General features: G+C 46.7%; 1 protein-coding gene across 11 annotated transcripts in view; it reads left to right on the top strand.

Annotated features, from left to right (window-relative positions):
- ZHX3 (zinc fingers and homeoboxes 3) overlaps positions 1 to 17856 on the top strand; it is a 137798-nt gene extending 119942 nt beyond the window's left edge. For 5 of the 11 annotated variants that reach the window (XM_058287095.2, XM_071211707.1, XM_012525813.4 and 2 more), the window contains exons 3-5: positions 3293 to 3377; positions 4915 to 7926; positions 11548 to 17856. In XM_058287095.2, coding sequence (XP_058143078.1) covers positions 5067 to 7926; positions 11548 to 11558 — 2871 coding nt within the window. In that variant the 5' untranslated portion in view covers positions 3293 to 3377; positions 4915 to 5066 and the 3' untranslated portion in view covers positions 11559 to 17856. The remainder of the gene's footprint in view (positions 1 to 3292; positions 3378 to 4914; positions 7927 to 11547) is intronic. The other 6 variants (XM_071211710.1, XM_071211709.1, XM_012525820.4 and 3 more) reach the window with 2 other exon arrangements.
- Positions 17857 to 18145: the final 289 nt, after the last annotated feature.

Here is an 18145-nt window from a genome sequence, read left to right as displayed (position 1 = left end):
TTTGTCAGTCTAGCTAAAGCTTTGTCAGTTTTGTTGATATCTTCAAACAAACTTTTGAATCCAAACTAATCCAAACAAACTTTTGGATTTGTTGATTCTCTCTTATTTTTTGTATTCTCTGTTTCATTTATGTCTTTGCTATTTCCTTCCCTCTGCTTACTTTGGGTTTAGTTTGCTCTTCCTTTTCTTCCTCCAGTTGAGGGTAGATTTCTCATTTGAGATCTTTCTTCTTTTTTAATGTAAGCATTTAGAGATATAAATTTATACCATAGTACTTTCTTTGCTGCATCCCATGTTTTGATATCTTGTATTTTCATATTCATTTACCCCAAGATATTTCCTAATTTCTCTTGTGGTTTCCTCTTTAACCCATTGGTTGTTTGAAAGTATGTTGTTTAATTTCCACATATTTGTGAATTTTCCATTTCTCCCTTTGTTGTTGATTTCTAGCTTCATTCTTTTGTAGTCAGAGAAAATACATTGCATGATTTCAATATATTTTTTAATTTATGAAGATTTTTTTTTGTAACCTAACATATAGTCTATCCTGGAGAATGATCCATGTACATTCCAGAAGAATGTGTATTCTTGTTGCATGAAGTGTCCTATATGTGTTGGTTAGGTGTAGTAGGTTTAGAGTATTGTTCAAGTCTTGTATTTCCTTATTGACTTTCTGTCTAGATATTCTATCTACTATTGAAAGTGGAGTATTGACGTCTCCAACTGTCAATTTCTTCCTTCAAAACTGTCTATATTTGGTTCGTATATTTTAGGGTTCTGCAGTTAGGTGAATATGTATTTATAATTGTTACATCTTCTTGTTGAATTGACCACTTTACCAATATATGATAACCATCTTTGTCCTTTGGCGGTGTTTTTGACTTAAAGTCTATTTTATCAGATATTAGTATACCTACCCCAGCTCTCTTTTGGTTATTACTTGCATGGTATATATTTTTTCCCATCCTTTCACTTTCAACCTGTTTATGTCTTCAAATTTGAGTTGCTTGTAGACAGCATATAATTGGGTCATGCTTTTTTATCCATTCTGCCAGTCTCTGCCTTTTGACTGAAGAGTTTAATCTCTTTACATTTAAAGTTACTACTGATAATGCAGGACTCATCTGCCATTTGCTGTGTTGTCTTTGTAAGTCTTTTACTTTTTTGTCCCTTATGTATTCTTTTAATGCATACTTTTGTATTTATTTGATATTTTGTATTGTAGCATGTTGAGTCCCTTCTCATTTTTATCAGGATATATTTTTTATAGATTTTCCCTGTGGTTACCATGGGGAGTTGTTGAGTGCCATCCTCACACTCACTAGGTTCAATCCCTAGTACCTTACCCCTTGAAAAATAAAATAAAATAAAATAAAAAATTTGGTTGGCAATTGTTCTCTTTCAGCACTTTAAGAATTTAAGCCCACTGCCTTCTTACCTCTGTGGTTTCTGATAAGCAGCTTTCAGAACTCTCTTTGTCCTTTGCATTCAATCACATGATCAGTATATGATGGGGTATATTTTTCTTCATGTTTATACTCTTTGGTATTCTCTGAACTTCTTTGGATATGCTTATTCACCTCTTTTGCTATGTTTGGGAAGTTCTCTGTCATTATTTCTTTGAATATTCCTTCTGCCCCTTTCTTTCTTCTCCTTCTGGCACTCCCATAATGTGTGTATTGGTACACTTGATCATGTCCCAGAAGTATCGTAGGCTATTTTTGCTTTTAATATTTCTTTTTTCAGGAAGCAGATTTGGCTCAACTGATAGAACATCCACCTACCACATGGGAGACCCAGGGTTCAAACCCAGGGCCTCCTGACCCATGTGATGAGCTGGCCCATGCACAGTGCTGATGCATGCAGGGAATGCCATGCCACACAGGGGTGTCCCCGGCACAGGGGAGCTCCACGTGCAAAGAGTGCGCTGCATAAGGAGAGCTTCCCTGCATGACAAAAGTGCAGCCTGCCCTGGAGTGGCACCACACACACACAGAGCTGATGCAGCAAGGTGATGCAACAAAAAGAGACACAGATTACTGGTGCCACCTACAAGAATGCAAGCATATACAGAAGAACACACAGCAAATGGACACAGAGAGCAGACAACTGGGGGGGAGGGAGAGAGAAATAAAAATAAATAAATAAATCCTTAAAAAATAATACTTCTTTTTTCTTTCTGCTCCTTATCCTCACTCATTTCAAATGTCTTATCTTTAAGTTCACTGAATCTTTCTTCTGCCAGCTCCAATCAGTTCTCTTTCTTTTTTAAAAATTTATTTTATTTATTTACTCCCCCCTCCTCATTTTTTTAGCTTGTTATCTCCTGTCTGTGTCCATATGTTATGCATTATCTATGTCTGCTCATCTTCTCATTAAGAAGGCACCAGGAAGCACCCCAGGACCTTCCCTGTGAGAGAGAGGTGCTCAATCCCTTGAGCTGCCTCTACTCTCTGCTTTGTTGTGCCTCTCATTGTGTTTCCTCTTTGTGTCTCCTTGTTGTATCGTCTTGTTGCATCAGCTCACTGCACCAGCCCATTGTGCCAGCTCATTGGGTCAGCTTGCTGTCTTGCTCGTCTTCTGTAGGAGCCACCAGGAACTGAACCCAGGACCTTCTGTGTGGTATGCAGACACCCAAGTGCTTGAGCCACATCTGCTTCCCCCCAGTCTGCTCTTGAAACCCTCCTGGGCATTTTTCATTTCAGTTATTGTGGTGTTCAATTCTAGTAGTTCTGTTTCATTCCTTTTTAAAATTTCTATGTCTTTATTGAAATTCTCATACTGTTCATTCATTGTTTTCCTGATATCCTTTAGTTCTTTTTAATTTCCTTCATCTCCTTGCACATGTTGAAGATCATTTTGTTAAAGTCTTTGTCTGGTATGCCACAATCTGGTCTTCTTCATTGATGTCTCTGGATTCTTGTGCTCTTCCTTTAGATGGGCCATCATTTCCTTATTTCATTGTTTGTCTTATAATCTTTGTTGCACACTGTACATTGTAATATTTTTAAAAGTTAACTCTGGGATTTATTCTAAGATGTCTGTTTCTTGAGTTTATTTCCAGCTGGCAATATGACAGAAATTTTCTTGAGAGTCAGGAGCTAACAAAACCAAGCAAACCTAAGCAAACAAAACAAAACAAAACAAAAAAACCCTTGACTTTGTGTTGGGTGGTATTCTCCATGAGAGTTCAGCTGTCTTATCAGAAAGATCAGCCTAAGGCAAATTCAAAGGACAGGGTCCTCTCTGTCTTTTCTGAGCCTGTGTCTTATTCTGGATTTGTGTTTGCTAGGGGCCTTAGGAGTTTGACTGCCCACTCTACTCACCAGAAAACACATCTCCTTCTCTCAGGTGTTCCACTGCAGGACTTAGAGCAGGTAAGCCTTTATCCCAGGTCACCTGCCTTAATTGTTTCTTATATGGCACACTGGAGAGGGGTTTTCTAGTCAGTTTTTCCCCACCAAAACAAGGCTAGGGTCCCACAAAGTTAGTGCCATCTGGCTCCAAACTGCCCTGAGAGGGGCCAGGAAGGACACCAGGAACTACTCCCACAGTTCCCAAAACAGTGTTTTCTGGCCTCTGTACCTGCCCAGCACATGCAACCCTTCAGCGGCCCCCTGCAGCTCTGAGGAAGAGTGCCTTCTGTAAGTCTCCTTTACCACCTTTGTCCAGGGTGGGTTGGAACAATGCCTGCCCTCAAAGCAAGTCCCCAGCATTACAAAGTAGCTAATCAAAAGCAATGATCTGCAACTGGACTGTATCCCTCATCCCCCACCCCTGGATCTGGGGGTATTGAATTTTTATATCCCTTTCTGACACCAGCAAGCTATAATAGGGGCTGGACTCCACTGCGCCTGCTATGAGAGTGGGGCCTGGGTAATGGTAACTGCCATATGGAGAAAGCAATTTGCTGGTATTTACTGTAATTGACCAGCCTCTTCCTCCTGTTCTTCCCTGGATACTGTACAGTGTTCTACTAGACTCCGGAGTTTTGAAATAGTTGACTCAGACAGTTTCTATTTGTTTAATAGTTATTGTGATGGAAGAACTGATTCCTGGGGCTTCCTACTCTGTCATCTTCCACAAAATCAAAGATTTAAGAATAGTTCTCTGTTTTGTTTTGTTTTTTAAAGGGAAAAATTAAAGCAGTGAAAGAAAGTAAAAATGAAAAAATTAGCATAACACAAGGTCTTGGGAGGTATGTGAAGCCAGAGTTTGAGTTGCTGCACCCAGAGAGAGAATGTACAACTTGCTGGGCCATGAACTGGGTCTGTGGGTCCCCTGACTCTCTGGCCCAGGGTACAGCCAGTAACTATGAAGTGATTCCTCTTCTGTTGCCTGGAGTGGGTATGGTAGGACAGCAGAAAGAGGCCACAGAGAGTGGCCCAACTCCTGCAGCAGCCACCAGAGCCTCCACCGCCCCCATCCACATGCTGCAACTAACTTGAACTCGGGGCCTGACTTGGGGGCCACATAGGCAGTGTCTTGTCCTTATATGTGGGAGGGCTATAAAAAGAAAAACCCTTGCTGGCCCAAACATTTAAATAAGAATAATACTAGGATTGTGTTTTCCCATGGGGACATGTCAGAATTAACTAAAAGGCTCCAAGAAGGCTGTTTTTATTTTATCTGAGTTACTTAATGCAAGGATACAAGATTAAAAACAAAACAGAAGAACATCACCTAAGTCTATCAAATGGTATTGGAACTTCCCCAGGTCATTCTTCAGGTCACTCTTTTGTTAAGAGTTTGGCGGGCGGGCTCCTAACCCAAACCTCACATCCAAGCTGCTGATGAGTTTGTTTTAAAAGACCTGAATGGTAGGAGGCAAGCAGAGGAGTGTGTCCGAGTATCTGAGAAATACACAGATAGCTCAAGAGACTGTAATCGTTTTTTTTTTCCCTTCCTCCTCAGGTTTAATAGGAAAAACCTGTTTTCTGCAAACAACTGAAAAAGCCGCCCTTAGAACCACTTCTTTGGCTCCCCATGGAGTGGCTGGAACTTGAATTGTGAGGCTCTTGCTGGGACGCTCCCTCCCCTGCTGAGCCCCCGTAGTGGCCATCACTATGGCCAGCAAGAGGAAATCCACCACCCCATGCATGATCCCCGTGAAGGCTGTGGTGCTGCAGGAGGCCAATGCCGAGGCCCCACCTGCCGCGGCTTCGCCCAAAGGACCCTCGCCAGAGCAGCCCCCAGAAGGGCCTCCTGCCAGTAATGAGGCAGCCCACCACACCAGCAGTCCTGACAGCCCTGCGCTGGCCAATGGGCATCGGAGCACTTCGGATGTCTATTTATATTCCTGTAAATACTGTGATTTCAGATCCCAGGACATGACCCACTTTATGGGACATGTGAACTCAGAGCACACAGACTTTGATAAAGACCCAACTTTCGTATGCACTGAATGCAGTTTTCTGGCAAAAACCCCTGAGGCGCTTTCCTTGCACAATGCCAAGTGTCACTCGGGGGAAGCCAGCTTTGTGTGGAACGTGGCCAAGCCAGACAATCATGTGGTCGTGGAGCAGAGCATTCCCGAGAGCACCAGCACTCCTGACCTCTTGGGTGAGCCCAGTGCTGAAGGGACCGATGGACAGGCCGAAATCATCATTACCAAAACTCCAATCATGAAGATAATGAAAGGCAAAGCTGAAGCCAAAAAAATTCATACGCTCAAGGAGAACGTCCCCAATCAGCCCACTGGCGAGGCCTTACCAACCCTGTCGGCTAGGGAAGCGGAGGTGAAGGAGGGAGACCACACCTTTGTCAATGGGGCAGTTCCAGTCAGTCAGCCAGCTCCCAACTCTGCCAACCCCCCGCATGCTGCCAACGGGCCCCTGATAGGCACAGTCCCAGTTTTGCCAGCGGGTCTAGCACAGTTCCTCTCCCTCCAGCAGCAGCCCCCAGTACACACACAGCCCCACGCCCACCAGCCACTGCCCACGGCCAAGTCCCTCCCCAAAGTGATGATCCCCCTGAGCAGCATTCCCACATACAATGCAGCCATGGACTCCAACAGCTTTCTGAAGAACTCGTTCCACAAGTTCCCCTACCCAACCAAAGCTGAACTTTGCTATTTGACTGTAGTGACCAAGTATCCAGAAGAACAGCTCAAGATCTGGTTCACAGCCCAAAGGCTGAAGCAAGGTATCAGCTGGTCCCCTGAGGAGATCGAGGATGCCCGGAAGAAGATGTTCAATACAGTTATTCAGTCTGTACCTCAGCCCACCATCACCGTTCTAAATACTCCTCTGGTCGCTAGTGCTGGCAATGTTCAACATCTCATCCAGGCTGCTCTACCAGGTCATGTTGTGGGACAGCCAGAGGGCACAACAGGGGGACTTCTGGTCACTCAGCCACTTCTGGCCAATGGGTTGCAGGCAACAAGCACGTCTCTCCCCCTAGCAGTTACATCTGTCCCCAAGCAGCCAACCGCTGCACCCATTAACACTGTGTGTTCAAACACGACATCGGCTGTGAAAGTGGTCAACGCAGCCCAGTCACTCCTCACCGCATGCCCCAGCATAACTTCCCAAGCCTTCCTTGATGCTAGCATCTACAAAAATAAGAAATCTCATGAACAGCTGTCAGCTCTGAAAGGTAGCTTCTGTCGGAACCAGTTCCCGGGACAGAGCGAAGTTGAGCATCTAACCAAAGTAACTGGCCTCAGTACCAGAGAGGTACGGAAATGGTTCAGTGATCGAAGATACCACTGCCGGAATCTAAAGGGCTCCAGAGCCATGCTGCCCGGAGACCATGGTGCCATTCTCATTGACACCACGCCAGAGGTGTCCTTTCTTCCCTCGTCCAAAGCCCCTGAGGTGACCTGCATCCCAACGGCAGCCACACTAGCGACCCTCCCTTCTGCCAAGCGACAGTCCTGGCACCAGACCCCTGACTTTACACCAACCAAATACAAGGAGAGGGCCCCTGAGCAGCTCAGAGCCTTGGAAAGCAGTTTTGCACAAAACCCCCTCCCTCTCGATGAGGAACTGGACCGCCTGAGGAGTGAAACCAAAATGACCCGAAGAGAAATTGATAGCTGGTTTTCTGAGAGACGGAAAAAAGTGAATGTTGATGAGACCAAGAATGCTGATGAGGGTACCTCTCAGGAGGAAGAGGAGGCTGCTGAGGATGAGGGTGGAGAAGAGGATTTGGCCGGTGACCTGAAAGTCCCCAGTGAAAATGACGCCTCAGAAGTGCTGAGCCGCTACACCTTGGCAGAGCGCAAAGTCAGTCCCATCAAAATCAATCTCAAGAATCTGCGGGTCACTGAGGCTAATGGCAAGAGTGAACTTCCAGGATTGGGTGCCTGTGAGCCCGAGGATGATGGGTCAAGCAAGCTGGCAGAGCAGCCCCCAGGCAAAGTGAGCTACAAAAAGACCGCTCAGCAGCGGCACTTGCTGCGGCAGCTCTTTGTCCAGACGCAGTGGCCAAGCAACCAGGACTATGACTCTATTGTGGCCCAGACAGGCCTGCCGCGGCCCGAGGTGGTGCGCTGGTTTGGGGACAGCCGTTATGCCCTGAAGAATGGCCAGCTCAAGTGGTATGAAGACTATAAGCGGGGTAACTTCCCACCAGGGCTGCTGGTCATTGCCCCTGGCAACCGGGAGCTGTTGCAAGACTATTACCTGACACACAAGATGCTGTATGAGGAGGATCTGCAGAGCCTCTGCGACAAGACCCAAATGAACTCCCAGCAGGTCAAGCAGTGGTTTGCTGAGAAAATGGGTGAGGAAACCCAGGCTGTGGCAGACACGGGCAGTGAGGACCAGGGCCTTGGTGCTGGTGAGCCTGCTGCAGTTCACAAAAGAGTGGGTGACACTTATTCAGAGGTGTCCGAGAACAGTGAGTCGTGGGAGCCCAGTGCCCCTGAGGCCAGCTCGGAGCACTTTGACACCTTGAGTCCCCAGACTGGACTTCAGCTGGGTAAGGAGCCCATGGGAACTGTGGCAGTCCTGTGTGGGTAAGGGGGAGGGCATGGGGTAGGCTCTGCATTTATTGCACAGTGGGCATCTGTTGCTTCTAAGGCTGTCTGGCAACAGGACCTGCCTGCCTGCTTCAGGCGACAAGCAGCAGCAGAAGCCAGTGTAGGAATATGACAAAGGACTGAGATTTTGTTTTGCCTTGTTTTATAAAAGCTGTACTGAAAAAGAACCTGGTGAACCAACAGAAGTCTTAGAACAGGAGAGAGGATTCTGAGGGTAGACCAGAGGAAGCAAAGGCCTAAAGTATCATCTGAGTCAGGCAGAGAGATAGAACTTTTGAAGAAATGTAGCTCAAATAGGAGAACAGAAGGAAAAGAAAGCCTTTAATTATCTTTTAAAACATGAAGTGCTTTTTTAAATCATGAAAATCCTGTATTTTGCATTTCTATTATTCTTTCTGATGTTTATTATAATGGAAAATAACCTTCCTGACATACGTGGAATCAAAACCTTAAATTTTGCTCCTCAGTTTCTCTTGACCCAGTGTTTTAATATTTAAAAGTAAAATTTAGAAGTATTTTATTGAAGCTATGACTTTGAGGCCAGAGACAAGTCACATTGTCAGGTGTTACTCTTCCTTGCTCTTGGTCCAAGTGTCCAGCCTTTCCCTTGCGTTCCATTCTCTGCTGTTTGCCGCCTTCTGGGAGGCCCCACTGCAGGGCAATCAGGAGCGGTGCAGTGTAGCTTTTCACTGGAGGCTTTGGAAATGGATGGGACATCTGAAGTCTTGATTTTCAATATATGGACCTTAAGAAGCTGGTTTCCAGGGCTCAGTGTTTCTGGACTTGTCCCTATTTTTCCTCCAGGCCCCCAGAAATGGAGCAGAGGGTATGAGACAGGGAAGTCTTCATGGGGAACCTCATGGGGCACCAGGCAGCAGGTTTGGGTCCACAGGGCAGGTTGCAGGGGCTCCTTAGGTATCAGCTCCAGCAAGGCCTGGCCACCTGGGGAATGCCCACTTGGGCTTTGGCTATACCAGCAGAAGAGCAGGGAATGCTGGGGCCTAGAGCATTTAGCATGCAAACCAGTTTCTTTTGTTTGTTCTTAATTATAATTGTATTAATTATAATTCTTTGGTAGCATATAATATTCAACTGTTTAATGATCAGGAACATTGGCAAAGCAATTCAAGTGAAGATGCATAGGAATGCAATGTTTAAAGAAACACAAACGGCAGAGCACATACTAGATGTTTTTCCCACTAAATTTCAAGTGTAGTCACCTATTTTCCTGACTAGGGATAAACAGAAAATGAGTTTCGATTTGAACAGAGCTTTTTCCAGCTCTGAGACTGCCAGTTCCTGAGGCTCTGGATAATAAAATCATCTATATTTGCTTTGTAGAAAGATCCCTTAGACAGCTTAGTGAAGTGGGTTTGAAAGAGGCAAGACCAGAGGATGGGAGTCCAGTGAAGGAGTTTTCATCTCCTCCAGGTGAGCAGTGCTCAGTGTCTAGATGACAGCTGGTATGGTAGAATTGGAAAAATGTGTGGCTTAGAGCCAGGACATGGGCCTTAGCTGGTGGGCTTGACCCAAGGTCAGGTCTCTGACCTTGAATGGGCTCCTTACTCTCTGAATCTCAGTATCCTCATCTGTAAAACAGCAGTGTGCTAGCTATTGAATGGATTTCAGGGAAGTTTAATGATATGTAAGTAAAATGCCTAACAGCAGTTTTTTTAAAGATTTATTTATGGATCCCCCTACCCTGTCTGCTCTCTGTGTCCATTCGCTGTGTGTGTTCTTCCGTGTCTGCTTGTCTTCTCTTTAGGCAACACCAGGAACGGATTCTGGGACCTTCTGGAATGGGAGAGAGGTGCTCAATCTCTTACACCACCTCAGCTCCCTGGTCTGCCCTGGCAGCAGGTCTTTAAATGGGAAGGTCACTATGATTGTTTTGGAAAGAAGGGAGCAGAAAATGTTTAGTAGGTGAAACCCAAGGACTTGGTGGTTGAGAGAGAGAGGAGTGGAAGATGATGCCGGGTTCTGACTTAGATAGGAAGTGGGGATGGTGGTTCCTCTAACTGTGGCTAAGAACTCGGGGTGGAGCACATCTGGAAAGAAGAGACCTGAGTTCCCTTTGCACATTTTGCCCTTGAGGCCTTTGGAAGTCATTGGCTCTGAGTTACAGATCTGGGAGGTGGTCATGGGATGAGGGTGGGGGTCACAGGACTGGGGCATCTGCTATACATTGGTGAGACCAGGAGAGCCAAGTGTTGAGAAGGAGAAGACCCTGGAACCCAGGGAGGGATGGTCCAAGAAGGTGGGTGAGCAGCCAAACAGAAGCTGAGCGATGCCCCACTGGCTGAGTTGGCCTTGGTTCATGGGTTGAGGAAGACACCCAGAAAGTATCCATGGGGTTGTGGCATGAGCAATCTCTGTGGGGGACCCCATGCTGGCCATTTGATATCCAGTTAAGAGTGCTTTGCAAACCACAGGGTCATCCCACATTTTTCCCTGGATAGTGTCACGTTGTCTCCACATAGTAACTAAATGTTGTGTGTTTATGCCTGGAAAATCCTAGCTCCTCTACCACAGTAACTTTCCACCTAAGACCTTTCAAAAGGACAAAATTCCTTTTCTTTCTCTGAGTATTTTAAATTCATTTGAAGACAGTGTCTTTAAAGCATAGGATTTGTGTGACTGGTTTAGCGCATTTCGAAGCAGAGCAGGTTGTCTCTCTTTCACCTGGGAGGCTGTGTCTAGGCTGGCCTGGGTGCCCTCAGCTACACCCAGCTCTGGGCTTCTTGTGGTTACAAGTAAGCAATTGTGTGATGCTTGAGAGAGAAAAGGATTTTGAACAAGTTTGATATAAAAGCTAAACTAGAGACAGGATTAATGGGTTTATGTCACGAGCACAGGCTTCCCCCACATCTACTGAAGCCAGCACACAGTAGCATGTTGATGCCCATGGTGGGACAGAGCTGGAGTGGCAAGCAGTGGCCGTGTCGTGGTGGCACAGTCCCCTTCTACCTACAGTAGATCACAGTGGGTGCAGGAAGGGCCTGTGTGTCACACTCTGGTTTCTCATGGCTTCCTTAGCCAACCTTGATGCTAGGGTCAAATCCGTAAGCATCACAGACAATGAACCTTTCTGAATAGCCCTGCAACCGTTGACTCCAGGGTCAGAAGTTATAAGTGAATCAAAGACATCAGTAGACTGTGTATCAGAAACTAGACCCACGGTGTTCTAGAGAGTGGGGAAGAGGTGACAGGATGGCATTTCAGTGGGGCCTGCCACCTGGGGAGCTAGGCCAAGGTGAGCCAGGGTTAAGCAGGCCTGAGAAGAAAAGCTCCTGCTCAAGCTGTGAGACCTGGGGTTTGTGGGGTCCCTTGGATGGTCTGGAGGCCTTGCCACACCAGCATCTGTCCTTAATCTGCACTTGCTTTTTCACAGTCCCTCAGGCTGAAGAGTGGGAGGAGTACCGGCAGGAAGGCACTGTTCATGGAACTAAGTAGTCCCCAAAGCCAGTGATGCTACTCTGATGTGGCAAGGACCAGGCCACCCTGGGGGCTGAACAAGTAACAGCTGACATGGAGATGACAGGCCTTTGTTTTCTCCTCAGAAACAGACTGAACCTGAAGTGATGACTGTGAAGGACTGGCCAGTCCGGAATGCTGCCTGCCACATGGAAGGGCCAAACCCGACTCTCTACTGCCAGATGCCATTCCCATGCCTGGTCATCAGGCACCCAAGAGAGCACCCCAGAGGCTTTGCAGCCAGCCCAGAGCCTGCCACCTCTGGCCTGCCCACTGCCAAGCAGGCGAGGAGAACAGGGTTCTCGCCAGTTCTTCCTCCACAATGTAGGACCTTTCCTTTGCCTTCCAGTGCATAAAATAGTTCAGATTTCATATCCATAGATACAGAATCAACTTTTTAACATATACATCTGCCTATATACATTTAATAAAACATCAGGTTTTACACACTTTCATTACATAGAAACTTTGGTTAGCAAAGTAGCATATTGCCTTTTGCATCTTCTCTGAAAATGCCCAGTGTCTGTTCTCTGGAGGTCACCACATGATTCCCTTGCCCTCCTGCAGCCGCACAGGCCTCATTGGCCCACTAGGAACTACATCCATAACCTGGCGAGCCCCACCTGGCATTCCTCAAGAAATGCAGTACTTTTGAAGAGCTCCTGCTGCATTAAACAGTGACCAGCAAAGTTTTATGCCATACTTGCCTCGCCTTGTGGGATAATCAGTACAAAATCTGTTGTTACCCTCAGTTTAAAAAATTGACTGATTATTTGATTAGTGTTTGCTTATCACTCTCTTAAGTTGTCACAGTAATTCTGCTTTTTCATGGGAATTTGAATCATGGACCATAATTTTCCAGTTATTAGATCAACTAAAGAAACATTTTTTAGTAAGCCTAATGATCTATGTGCCCAGTTTTCTTTTTCTGATCTAGATGCCTTTAGAGAGAAAAACTGAAAAGAGAAATGGGTTAGGCGGGGCAAGTGAAAGTATAGCCAGGGCCTGTAGCTTTGTCCATGGCATTTTTCAGAGCACTTTATTGACCCTTCAAAGCCTCACATGGCTCTGGAAGGAAGAGCTATTTATGCCAGAGTGATAGTGTGGGCTGAGGGGATTCCAGATTTTCTGTAGTGACCCAAGCCAGGGTGGTCTTCAGCACAACAGCCTGTGCATGGGGATTTCCTGACAGAATGCCCACCCTGCTCCTGGCCTGCAAGCACCACCCAAAAGGCCAGGGAGAGGTGCTTTTAGGGGTTCTATATTTATATCCCCAAACTTGGAAATGTAATTTTTATGTACTTTAGCCTGATCCTCATGTTCTTTTTTGAATTGAGAAAATCACTTGGAAAGTTGCCTTTTAAACGCTCTGGCAAAGCTCTCCTAGACTGTCAATTCTTGCCTTCTCCAGATGGGCTGCTCAGGGAGCAGCAGCTAAAGGAGTGGCCAAAACTGTATCACTGTAGCCCTCTTAGACCACCTGCTGCACAAAGCCATATGTGCCAGAGCCTCCTGGTCACACCCCTCATGGGGTCTGGGCTGGGTGGTGGCACTGGAGACCCGAGAAAGAGAGCAGGGACTTTGGGCAAGAAATAATGGTGGTGCTTTAGTAACCCGGACCAGGCAGGGCACCTTGCTGGCTTGGCTCAGAGGAGGAGGATAGTGGTAGAAACCTTCTGCCTTCCAGAGCTTTCTTTGGAGACCAAAAGCCCTTGAACCACTGTTCTTCTAAAGCACCCCTCCCCTTCCCTATCCTAATAGGGACACATCACATTTGTCTCAAAAAGGTGACTTGTGACTCCTAGGCAAGTTTTGCAGTGTATTTTTGTATCCTTTCCATTTTGGGGATGAAAGCTGTTTGGCCCCAAAACTTCTTTGAGTAAGTACCAAGAATCCATATGGCAAGTGATTGCCTTCCTTCAGAGAACAGACACCTGGAATTTTTTCCTTTAGTGTTTATGTACATGCAGATTAATTTATATATACACATACACAGTACAAATACTCATTTGATATTTTACTCATAGAACATGCATCTGATGTGCACATTTGAGGAACTTGGTGGCACAAAGATGTTAGGGGGCAATAGCCTGTGTTGGAGGGCATGCTGGGGCACTGGGTGCAGCTGGGGTGGCCCAGCACCCAGCCATAGCTATGTGTCTGAGGAATCTCCCAGCACCTCACCTCCAGATCTCATTGCTGGCATCACTTCCAGAGCCCTGCACACACTGGCCCAAGGGTTATATCTTTAGAGAGGATTTACTTGGTTGTTTTATTTGTATTCAAATTGAATTTACAAGCCCAAAAGCAATCAGAAGAAATAAATTACATGTTTGACAAGGTCATGCAGGACAGAGAGAGTGACCCAGTCTCGGGCATCAACTTGTCTTTAATATGGAAACAGTACAATGCTGCCCACCCTGGCATGTTTTTCTCACAGATGTTGGCCCTGCCAAACAGCCAGAGCCATGCCAAGAATGCCAAGGCTGCCCAGGTAAGGAGCACAGCAGACTAGACAGACCCCACTTCCTCCTGTGCTCTTGGAGTGAGTAAATGTGGTTTGGCATTATGCTTTCAAGATTAAGAGTGATCATGAGGAAAGCAGGTGCTTAAGAGGATATTGTAGCAGGTACCCAGGGCCCTGGGTGTAAAATGGTGAACACTGCCACCCAGGGACACGGAAACACCCCTACTAGCCCAGAAACTGGAACAAGATGGCAGTGGGGATGGCTCTGGCAGCAGCCAACCTCGTGGCCCTGTCGCAAGATGGGTCACTTAGTTTTGCACAGTAGAAGGTGTTCTGTGTTGTCACTTTGGTCAAAGGTGGGCTGTGGGCTTCAGAGTTGAGAAAGGTGGGGGGGTGGGTAGTCTCTCCTGAAGAAAAAGCATGCTTTATAAAGTGACTCATCTTTCCCTTCTCTGATGCACTTGGACTCATCAGAGATAGTAAAATCATATTTCAGTGTTTCTCATTGCCTATGTCTTATACATGCTATTATATATTTCACATGGGGTTGTAGCTCCAGTTTTAATAGCTAAAACCAGATCATCATTCAGATAAAGGAAACCTGGATTTATGATACATATACTTTGCATATTTTGAATGTTTTACTTTTTTATTATAGAGGAGAGCTTTTTTGGGGGTGGGGTTCTCATTTTCAAGGGTCTCATGTTCCTGAACTAGAAGACCCTTAGGATGGATGGCCAGCACTTTAGGGTTTGGTAGTAGCTGTGAGACTTAGAACTCCTTTCTCTTGGCCAAGGGCCTGGTGGCTGTTCAGATGGACCAAAGAGCCTCAGCCCTGCTCTCTGGAAGCAAAAGGGGGGATTTGGGCAGAGCCTTGTGGGCTTCATGTGTACTGATGGTCTCATCCCCAACTGGCCTCAAGAGGCTGTCCCACCAGGAAATTTCAGTGCATTATCTGGGTTGAGATGTGGCTCTTGTAGGATTTATCCTACTCAATCAGTGCTCCATTGATGGGTCCTATGTCATCTCACATCCAACCCCCTAGCAAACTGGGCCACCTTCCATGGAGGGCAGATGTCCAGTCCTTTTGGAAGAGTGCTCATATTTCTGTGCACATTTTCTCCCTCAGCTCCTTGCCTGTGCTTTCTTTGTCTTGTGCCCCATTGCCTCTTGTCTTCCTAGCCTCTTCTTGGACCAAAATCCTGACTGGAGCAGCTTTATTATTTCAAACATCACAGCCCAAATGTATAAAGACACTTTGAAAGACAGGAGTACCAGCCAAGAAGAAAATCTTAAAACCAAACCTGGAGTTTGGACTTTTCCTAAAATTCTTTTTTTCTCTTTTTCCTTGCTCTCAGTCTACTTGGAGCAGTTTATAGGTTTGATTCACCTTGGGCAGAAGATGCACTTTTGTGTTCAGTTTAGATTGTCATATATCAGATTGGTTTGCAAAGGTCCATTGTGTGCCAGAGAACAGTCCTCAGTACACATGCAGGTCAGCATAGCCAGCTCTTTCAGGCCAAAGCCAGCAGCTGGCGTCAGTCGGGTGGATAGCAGGGCTCAGTTATAACTCAGCCATCTTGCCCAGACCCTCGCAGACTCAGTGTGGCCCTGGGAGCACCTGACCTCAGAAAAGCTCAAAACCTTGAGAAAGCAGGGGGTGGTAGGAGCCACAGCTCCCTAATAGTCCCCTCTGCCAGCGAGGCTTTAATCTGAGGCACCCCAGCCATACCCCGGGGTAGGGATTTGGCCGAGCCATTCAACCCCAGGGCTGATGAGGTCATGGTAGCCACAGCATCTCCAGAAACATCACAGTGGCCTGCCCAAGCACTGTTGCCTTGCTACCCAGTCCAGCTCCAATGGAACTGGCAGACCTTGGTTAGAATTTGTTTCTGCTGGAGTCTACCTGTTCCCACTGCCAGGTCACACTGGGAAGAGCAGCACAGGGAAGGGCAAACCCAGGTTCTCTCTGAATTGGCCCAGCCTATGATATCAAAGGAGCACATACAGAGCATCTGGCCCTAGAGAGAATCGAGAGTCTGCTTTTCGGTTTTTCAGTCCTGAGCTCAATGGTCAAGACTAGCTCTTCTGTGACCTCCCCTCTGTTGAATGGGGGACCCAGTCTTTCACCAGAGTGGATTTCTTTCAAGCCCAGTATCTGGCAGGAACCAACCATTCTAACTGCCCCAAAAGTCCAAAGAAGGGGAGGGGCCTCAGAGTCTAGGGATGGGACTAGGCAGGCCCTGGTTGTCTTGTGCACAAGGACAGGTGCCAGCACCTGCTTCCTTGACTTTTCAAAAGCACATCTTTCAGTTTGCAGGATGGTAAGAATTGACAAAGAATATGGTTGCTGCTCTGTTGTTGCTGGCCCCAAAGCTTTCTAAGCCCTCAGAACCTGATGCTGCTCAGGAGGAGTGGGCAGAGCAGAGGCCAAGGACTGGGGTGGTTCTAGCAGGCACTGCAGCCGTCTTCTCTTCTGGCTGCCTGGCATCTTTCCTTGTGGCCACTCCAGGCAGGTGGGAAACCAGAGCACCTGAGAGGAACCTGAGCGCTTACCTACATGGGTGTCTCTTCCTTCAGGAGACTGGCTCTGGGATGCATGTGCTTGTGTGGCATGAACACTTGAGCATATTAATGAATAGCTTTTCTTGGTTAACTTAACTTGTGTTCCTTTCCATGATGAAAGGATGATTCTGCATTACTCAGTGTGACTGGAGTTGAGAGAGGAAGGTCTAAGATAAAGGCTGGTCAGTCAGCGAATATCGAAAGCTGCAAGTGCTCTGTCTTTCCTAAGAGTCAAAACCAGAGCAGAAACACTGGTCATAGGGCACGATTCTACCCATGTGGTACCTGTTAATTCTGAGATTTGTGTTTAAAGAGAGAACGGGAGACAATGTCACTCACCGCTAGTTCCTATGCATACAGCATCCTTGCAGTTTGCTTGAAATGCAGGCCAGAGCCCCACATAGCATCGTGGCCTAGGGCTGGAGCGCTAGTGTCTGCTCCTCCGCAGGGATCCAGTTTGACCATCAGGCCTGCCTGCTGTGAAACTGGGTGTGTGCCAGGGGAGGAGTGGGCGCCCTTCTACGCAGTGGCATTCCCGCTGCACTTTGAGTAGCTGCTTTGTTCAACTGTGTCAGGAGGGTCAGGCTGTGCCATAATTGTTATTAAGAAAAAGAAAAAAGGAAAACACGCCTACTTTCCTGTCTCCCCTGCTGGCCATTGTTTATTGAGTTCACTGAGCTGGGCTTTGTGGAAGACAGGGAAGGTGCCAAAGGCTGCAGACTCCTTCCTGGCCAAGTCCTAATTGCTGGTTCTCTACCACCCATTGTACTCTGGGCTTCGGTGCAAACCCTTTGTTCCCCGTGGGCCCCACTGCTGAGTAGCAAGGTGGGGGGGGGGGGCTCTTGAACAGTTGGCTATGGGTGCCCTTCTTGTCTCCTGGAGACGGCTGACGAAGGGATCACCTTGGTGCTAGTCAGAGGCAACTGCTATGTTTCTGTTTGTCTAAAGCAAATTGAAACTTTAGCCAAACTGATCTGTGCAAGAGGTTCCACCTCCTGCCGCAGCCAAGAGACCCGACTGAGAAACGATGCCCTTTGACTATCATTTTGGCCTGGGTGTAATAGTCTTGAACCTGGGTAAATGTTTTTAACTGAGTATAAAACTTGCCTTTGGTTTGGACTGTGGTGGTGCTGAGGTGGAGGGGTGGGACTGCCCTCTTAGGGCTGAGTCTCCAGACCTCACAAGGTCCCCTGTGGGGATGCTGCTATTTCTATGATGCAAATTGCACATTTCCTAAATTTTTTATCTCTGGATTTGGATAAGGGAGGGGAACAGGGAGACATTGCTTGTACAATTTGAAATGGGCCTAAATGGTACTTCAAACCTTTTGATTGTTCCTAAATAAAAACATAAATTCATTTCATTTATCTGCTGACTAATTTTATGGGGGAGCCAGAGAAAAAGCTAAACACACTTCACATCTCTTAATTTATTCTGTGGGCATGACTGCCCTTAAAATCTGAATGGACCAATGGGCGGTGACTCAGCCCACTTCAGGAAAGTTCCAGCTTGCTTGTTTCCTTGCATTGCTGAGTTTACTGTCAATGGATTCTACATGAAAGACACTTGAGATGTTTTAGAAATTGTGCTAAGGCAAATGTAGTCAAACCTGGACTCTTCAAGTACCTGGTGGAAGGACATTCAGCATTTCT

The sequence above is a fragment of the Dasypus novemcinctus genome, chromosome 24 (genome assembly GCF_030445035.2).
Source record: "Dasypus novemcinctus isolate mDasNov1 chromosome 24, mDasNov1.1.hap2, whole genome shotgun sequence".
NCBI classification, from domain to species: Eukaryota; Metazoa; Chordata; class Mammalia; order Cingulata; family Dasypodidae; genus Dasypus; species Dasypus novemcinctus.
Note: the sequence above shows the minus strand (reverse complement) of the source record. Positions and strands in the feature narration are given on the sequence as shown.